This window comes from Carcharhinus amblyrhynchos, unplaced genomic scaffold, assembly GCF_965287045.1.
Source record: "Carcharhinus amblyrhynchos unplaced genomic scaffold, sCarAmb.v2.hapA scaffold_718, whole genome shotgun sequence".
In the NCBI taxonomy this organism is placed as follows: Eukaryota; Metazoa; Chordata; class Chondrichthyes; order Carcharhiniformes; family Carcharhinidae; genus Carcharhinus; species Carcharhinus amblyrhynchos.
The window spans coordinates 66,963-75,000 of NW_027650458.1; the positions used below are offsets into that span (position 1 = coordinate 66,963).

General features: G+C 55.3%; 1 protein-coding gene across 1 annotated transcript in view; it reads right to left on the reverse strand.

Annotated features, from left to right (window-relative positions):
- Positions 1 to 8,038, reverse strand: part of LOC145339879 (disintegrin and metalloproteinase domain-containing protein 12-like) — a gene marked incomplete at its 5' end in the record, with an annotated part of 35,227 nt that overhangs the window by 22,051 nt on the left and 5,138 nt on the right. The window contains 7 exon segments of the mRNA XM_080184416.1: positions 474 to 585; positions 1,769 to 1,846; positions 2,432 to 2,627; positions 3,965 to 4,072; positions 5,721 to 5,805; positions 5,808 to 5,919; positions 7,817 to 7,909. Of these exon segments, the coding sequence (XP_080040542.1) occupies positions 474 to 585; positions 1,769 to 1,846; positions 2,432 to 2,627; positions 3,965 to 4,072; positions 5,721 to 5,805; positions 5,808 to 5,919; positions 7,817 to 7,909 (784 nt within the window).

Below are 8,038 nucleotides of genomic sequence, written 5' to 3' on the forward strand. Positions count from 1 at the left end.
GATGGTGATGGCTAACACGAGGGGACACAGCTTGAAATTGAGGGGTGGTAATTATAGGACGGATGTCAGAGGAAGGTTCTTTACTCAGAGGGTAGTAAGGGCGTGGAATGCCCTGCCTGCAGCAGTTGTGGACTCGCCAACTTTAAGGGCGTTCAAATGGTCAGTGGATAGGCATATGGATAACATTGGACTAGCTTAGGGTAGAGGGTCATTAGATTGGTTCCACTGGTCGGCACAACATCGAGGGCCGAAGGGCCTGTACTGCGCTGTAATGTTCTATGAGAGGGGGAGAGGGGGAGAGGGCAGGGGGGAGAGGGCGGGCGGGAGAGAAGGGGGAGGGAGATTAGGAGAGATGGTGACAGGAGAATTGTGAATGTCCATCCTATCGGGAATATACTTGCAACAATTCTGCGCAGAGCCGCACCGGGGGAGAGTAGAGGGTCATCAGTAAACACCGGCCGAGGGGTACCTACCTCCCGGTTGCTGCAGGGGTCCACTATCCAAACTGCCCCCATAACCAGCGCTCTGACAGTGGGGGGGAGCCCAGCCAGTGTCACAGTGACAATTATCGTTACTGTTACATATCTAGGAGAGAGAGACAGAGACAGAGAGGTCAGCAACACAGGGGGAACGGAAAGGGAAAAGGGGGTTCGATCCATTGGGATTGTGTATGGTGGGAGCGAACGGGAAGGGGGATTGGGATTGTGTACGGTGGGAGTGAACGGGAAGGGGGATTGGGATTGTGTACAGTGGGAGTGAACGGGAAGGGGGATTGGGATTGTGTACAGTGGGAGTGAACGGGAAGGGGTTTGGCATTGGGATTGTGTACAGTGGGAGTGAACGGGAAGGGGTTTGGGATTGGGATTGTGTACAGTGGGAGTGAACGGGAAGGGGGATTGGGATTGTGTACAGTGGGAGTGAACGGGAAGGGGTTTGGCATTGGGATTGTGTACAATGGGAGCGAACGGGAAGGGGTTTGGGATTGGGATTGTGTACAGTGGGAGTGAACGGGAAGGGGGATTGGGATTGTGTACAGTGGGAGTGAACGGGAAGGGGTTTGGCATTGGGATGTGTACAATGGGAGCGAACGGGAAGGGGTTTGGGATTGGAATTGTGTACAGTGGGAGTGAACGGGAAGGGGTTTGGGATTGGGATTGTGTACAGTGGGAGTGAACGGGAAGGGGTTTGGGATTGGGATTGTGTACAGTGGGAGTGAACGGGAAGGGGTTTGGGATTGGGATTGTGTACAATGGGAGTGAACGGGAAGGGGTTTGGGATTGGGATTGTGTACAATGGGAGCGAACGGGAAGGGGTTTGGGATTGGGATTGTGTACAGTGGGAGTGAACGGGAAGGGGTTTGGCATTGGGATTGTGTACAGTGGGAGTGAACGGGAAGGGGTTTGGGACTGGGATTGTGTACAGTGGGAGTGAACGGGAAGGGGTTTGGGATTGGGATTGTGTACAGTGGGAGTGAACGGGAAGGGGTTTGGGATTGGGATTGTGTACAGTGGGAGTGAATGGGAAGGGGTTTGGGATTGGGATTGTGTACAGTGGGAGTGAACGGGAAGGGGTTTGATCCATTGGGATTGTGTACAATGGGAATGAACGGGAAGGGGTTTGGGATTGGGATTGCGTACAATGGGAGTGAACGGGAAGGGGTTTGGGATTGGGACTGCGTGCAATGGGAGTGAACGGGAAGGGGTTTGGGATTAGGATTGTGTACAATGGGAGTGAATGGGAATGTTGATATCTGGAGGATTTATCTTACCCCGTGGTTATGACATTTCTGGAGACACTCATCGACTTTGAAGATGGAGATATCTTGGCAAGTTCTATTAACACACGCCTAAAGAGAGAACAAGAGGGTTAGTGGAAAGAATGGGGGTTAAAAATAGGAGCCATTCAACGCCTCCAGACAAATCCATCTCAGCACCGACCCTCCCACAGTGCGACGCTCCCTCAGCACCGACCCTCCCACAGTGCGGCACTCCCTCAGCACCGACCCTCCCACAGTGCAGCGCTCCCTCGGCACCGACCCTCCCACAGTGAGGCGCTCCCTCGGCACCGACCCTCCCCACAGTGCGGTGCTCCCTCAGCACCGACCCTCCCCACAGTGCGGCGCTCCCTCGGCACCGACCCTCCCACAGTGCGGCGCTCCCTCGGCACCGACCCTCCCCACAGTGCGGCGCTCCCTCGGCACCGACCCTCCCCACACAGTGCGGCGCTCCCTCGGCACCGACCCTCCCACAGTGCAGCGCTCCCTCGGCACCGACCCTCCCACAGTGCGGCGCTCCCTCGGCACCGACCCTCCTGCAGTGCGGCGCTCCCTCGGCACCGACCCTCCCCACAGTGCGGCGCTCCCTCAGCACCGACCCTCCCACAGTGCGGCACTCCCTCGGCACTGACCCTCTGACCTCTCCAGTTCCTGTACCTTGTTTTTGCCACATGCCGTCCCTGGCATTACCATCGCAGGATCGGCAATATCATCCCCAAAGTTGAAGAATGTTCTGCGGCAGCTGTACTCTTCCTGGCCAACCCTAATATTGGTCACCAGGACTTCTGCACTCGATCCCAGGATTGGTCTGTCATTCCCTCCCTGGCACTGGATCTTCCCACACTTGGCATCCCTGCAAACAACATCGTTCACTCATTAGTGTCACAGGAGTGGCTTACATTAACACCGCAATGAAGTTACTGTGAAAATCCCCCACATTCCTGTTTGGGTTACACTAAGGGACAATTTAGCACGGCCAATCCACCCTAACCTACACATCTTTGGACACTAAGGGACAATTTAGCACGGCCAATCCACCCTAACCTACACATCTTTGGACACTAAGGGACAATTTAGCACGGCCAATCCACCCTAACCTACACATCTTTGGACACTAAGGGACAATTTAGCATGGCCAATCCACCCTAACCTACACATCTTTGGACACTAAGGGACAATTTAGCATGGCCAATCCACCCTAACCTACACATCTTTGGACACTAAGGGACAATTTAGCACGGCCAATCCACCCTAACCTACACATCTTTGGACACTAAGGGACAATTTAGCATGGCCAATCCACCCTAACCTACACATCTTTGGACACTAAGGGGCAATTTAGCACGGCCAATCCACCCTAACCTGCACATCTTTGGACACTAAGGGACAATTTAGCACGGCCAATCCACCTGAACCTACACATCTTTCGGACTGTGGGAGGAAACCGGAACACCCGGAGGAAACCCACGCAGACACGGGGAGAAGGTGCCGACTCCACGCAGGTGCAAGCCGGGAATCGAACCCGGGTCCCTGGCGCCGTGAGGCAGCAGCGCTAACCCCACCGTGCCACCCTAACCAAACACTGGAGTGGTTCCATTCAGCAACCGTCTGCATTTATATAACACCTTTACATGTCTTCTGTTTCAGCTCTGCACAGAAAGGCGGGCAGAGAAAATTTGACCCCAAGCCACACGCACAGGGATATGTCGGCGACAGGCGAATAGCAGCTCAGGCACAGAAAGTGGGTTTAAGGGACGTGTTAGAGAGAGGGACGGCGGGGTTGGGGGGGGGGGGGGGGGCGAGGGGGAGGGACGGGGGGGGCGAGGGGGAGGGACGGGGCGAGCGAGAAATAGAGTGAGAGACAGAGACCCATGCAGACACAGGGGGAGAAGATGCAGACTTCTCTCAGGCAGTGACGCGAGTGGGGAATCGCTGCTGCCTCACAGCGGCATCACCCCTGTGCCTGCGCGCCGCCCGTAAGCAACTGAGGCCGAAAACCTCGTGTGGTTTCAAGAAGAAATTAGATAGTGATCTTGGGACGAGAGGGATGGAGGGATATGGGAGGGTTAGGGGGAGATGAGGATATTGAATTTGATAACCAGCCGTGAATTCATAATGAATGGTGGAGCAGGGCCGAATGGGGGGACGGGGGGGGAGGAGGGCAGGGGGAGAAAGTGGAACCTCACTCACTCGGCAGAGCAGCTCACGAAGGTGCCGTCTGGGAGCTCCCCGCAGTTCCCATACTTGTCCCCCTTCTTATTCACCAGGGCAAAGCAGATATCGTGGGCTTGACAGAACCTGGGAGAAGATTAGAGTGGTCAGAGTACAGCCAATCCCTCGCCTGCCGGTGTATCCCACTCCCTCGCCTGCCGGTGTATCCCACTCCCTCGCCCGCCGGTGTATCCCACTCCCTCGCCTGCCGGTGTATCCCACTCCCTCGCCTGCCGGTGTATCCCACTCCCTCGCCTGCCGGTGTATCCCACTCCCTCGCCTGCCGGTGTATCCCACTCCCTCGCCTGCCGGTGTATCCCACTCCCTCGCCTGCCAGTGTATCCTACTCCCTCGACAGTCGGTGTATCCCACTCCCTCGCCTGCCAGTGTATCCCACTCCCTTGCCAGAGTATAGCCAATCCCTCGCCGGTCAGAGTATTGCACTCCTTCGCCTGTCAGTGTATCCCACTCCCTCGTCGGTCAGTGTAACCCACTCGCTCGCCAGTCAGTACATCCCACTCCCTCACTGGTCAGTACATCTCACTCCCTCACTGGTCAATACATCTCACTCCCTCACTGGTCAATACATCTCACTCCCTCACTGGTCAATACATCTCACTCCCTCACTGGTCAGTACATCCCACTCCCTCACTGGTCAGTACATCCCACTCCCTCACTGGTCAGTACATCCCACTCCCTCACTGGTCAGTATAACCCAACCGCCACCCACCCTCCCAAAACAACCACAGGAGTGAATACACAAGATGACTATTCTACAGCTTTGAGAGAGATAGGGAGGGGGGTGTAGGGGCTGGAGGAGGTTACAGAGATAGGGAGGGGGGTGTAGGGGCTGGAGGAGGTTACAGAGATAGGGAGGGGGTGTAGGGGCTGGAGGAGGTTACAGAGATAGGGAGGGGGGTGTAGGGGGCTGGAGGAGGTTACAGAGATAGGGAGGGGGGTGTAGGGGGCTGGAGGAGGTTACAGAGATAGGGAGGGGGGTGTAGAGGACTGGAGGAGGTTACAGAGATAGGGAAGGGGGTGTAGGGGGCTGGAGGGGGTTACAGAGGATAGGGAGGGGGTGTAGGGACTGGAGGAGGTTACAGAGATAGGGAGGGGGTGTAGGGGCTGGAGGAGGTTACAGAGATAGGGAGGGAGTGTAGGGAGGCTGGAGGAGGTTACAGAGGTAGGGAGGGAGTGTAGGGAGGCTGGAGGAGGTTACAGAGATAGGGAGGGGGTGTAGGGGGCTAGAGGAGGTTACAGAGATAGGGAGGGGGTGTAGGGGCTGGAGGAGGTTACAGAGATAGGGAGGGGGGTGTAGGGGGCTGGAGGAGGTTACAGAGATAGGGAGGGGGGTGTAGAGGGCTGGAGGAGGTTACAGAGATAGGGAAGGGGGTGTAGGGGGCTGGAGGGGGTTACAGAGATAGGGAGGGGGTGTAGGGACTGGAGGAGGTTACAGAGATAGGGAGGGGGTGTAGGGGCTGGAGGAGGTTACAGAGATAGGGAGGGAGTGTAGGGAGGCTGGAGGAGGTTACAGAGGTAGGGAGGGAGTGTAGGGAGGCTGGAGGGGGTTACAGAGATAGGGGAGGGGGGGTAGGGGGCTGGAGGGGGTTACAGAGATAGGGAGGGGGTGTAGGGGACTGGAGGGGGTTACAGAGATAGGGAGGGGGTGTAGTGGGGGGCTGGAGGAGGGAGATAGGATACAGAGATATCACTGAAATGATGTTTGAACGTGGACTCACCTGGTCCCCAGAGAACCTGGCACTGAAGCTCGTAAGTGAGGCAGGCTCCATTGTAGCAGTAGGCCTTGGCTTCGTCGCACTGTGGCCATTCTTGAGGAAGACATTTGGGGGACAGTAGGGGGAGGATCCGGTGCAGTATTCCGGCAAATCGCAGTCTCCCAGAGGGGGGCGGCAGAGAGTAGCCGCGGGTTTCAGCTGTGGAGAGGGGGGGTCAAAATAATGGCGTCAAGCAAACGTGACCTCTGACCGTTGGCCCTCTCCTGGGCTGGGCCAGGGTGCAAGTCAAAGTCTTGCCTTCAGTCGATCTCTGGGTTCGATTCCCGTCAGGCAGCCCCCAGCCCATATTCCAGGCCCAATTTCCCCCTATTTCGGGACTGAGGGAGTGCCCCACAGTCTGGGGCGTCACCTTCCGAGGATGGTATAGAGGGTCATCGAGGTTTACAGCATGGACACAGGCCCTTCGGCCCAACTTGTCCATGTTGCTCCCTTTTTAAATCCGTAAGCTAATCCCAATTGCCCACGTTGGGCCCATATCCCTCTACACCCATCGTCCCCATGTAATGGTCTAAAAGACAAAATTGTCCCCGCCTCTACTACTGCCTCTGGCAGCTCGTTCCAGACACTCACCACCCTCTGGGTGAAAAAATTGCCCCTCTGGACCCTTTTGTATCTCTCCCCTCTCACCTTAAACCTACGCCCTCTAGTTTTAGACTCCCCTTCCCTTGGGGAAAAGATATTGACTATCTAACTGATCTGTGGCCCCTCGTTATTTCATAGACCTCTACAAGATCACCCCTCTACGCTCCAGAGAAAAAAGTCCCAGTCTATCCAGCCTCGCCCCAATCCATCAAGTCCCGGGAGCATCCTAGTAAATCTTTTCCGCGCTCTTTCTAGTTTAATAATATCCTTTCTATAAATAGGGTGACCAGAACTGTACACAAGTGTGGCCTTCCCAATGTCTTGTACAACTTCAACAAGACGTCCCCAACTCCTGTATTCAATGTTCTGACCAATGAAGAGAAGGAAGTAGATGTCGCTCTTGGGGCTAAAGGGATTGAGGGATATTGGTGGGGGGGAGGAATCAGGATATTGGATTTGATGAGCAGCCGTGACCGTAATGAATGGTGGAGCAGGCTGGGAAGGGCTGAATGGCCTCTTCCTGCTTTGAGTTTCTATGTATGACACTAAGGGGCAATTTATCGTCAATCCCCCAACCCTACACATCTTTGGACACTAAGGGGCAATCTAGCACGGCCAATCCACCCTAACCTACACATCTTTGGACACTAAGGGGCAATTTAGCATGGCCAATCCACCCTAACCTGCACATCTTTGGACACTAAGGGGCAATTTAGCATGGCCAATCCACCCTAACCTGCACATCTTTGGACACTAAGGGACAATTTAGCATGGCCAATCCACCCTAACCTACACATCTTTGGACACTAAGGGACAATTTAGCACAGCCAATCCACCCTAACCTACACATCTTTGGACACTAAGGGACAATTTAGCATGGCCAATCCACCCTAACCTACACATCTTTGGACACTAAGGGACAATTTAGCACGGCCAATCCACCCTAACCTACACATCTTTGGACACTAAGGGACAATTTAGCATGGCCAATCCACCCGAACCTAGACATCTTTGGACACTAAGGGGCAATTTAGCACGGCCAATCCACCCTAACCTACACATCTTTGGGAGGAAACCAGAGCACCTGGAGGAAAAACACGCAGGCACGAGATGGATTACGTGCAAACTCCGTGTATAGTGAACCAAGCCGGGAATCGAACCCAGGTCCCTGGTGCTGTGAGGCAGCAGTGCTAACCCACAATGCTACCGCACCGCCTCATAAAGAGGCCTGCCCTCTCTGGGAATAGGTCACAGGGCTGAGGTAGAGGTGGCTGGACTGGTAAAGCACAAGCCCCTTCCTTTCCAGATTCGAATCTCACCACAGTCGATGGTTAAATTGGACTGGGAAGCAAATCTCCTCGACTGTGGCCCTCCTGTCAGTGGCTCTATCCCCGCCGCCAAGATGCTAGGCCGAGAATCGAGCACGTGCCCACGCGGAATGGCGAACTCTTACCTTGCAGTTGGCACAGCAGGCACCTTCCGATGAACATTCTGCCCCCGGGACCAACTTGCAACTGGTGGCGTTGCAACAGGGGTCATCACACTCCTGACATGGGGTGGGGGGGGTGGGGAGGTGGGGGAAGAGAAAACAGAGTCACCAGAAGACATTTGAGGCCTTAACAAGTCGCCACAACGCTGCAAAGGCCTGGACAATTCCAATTGGCCTTCTTGAAAA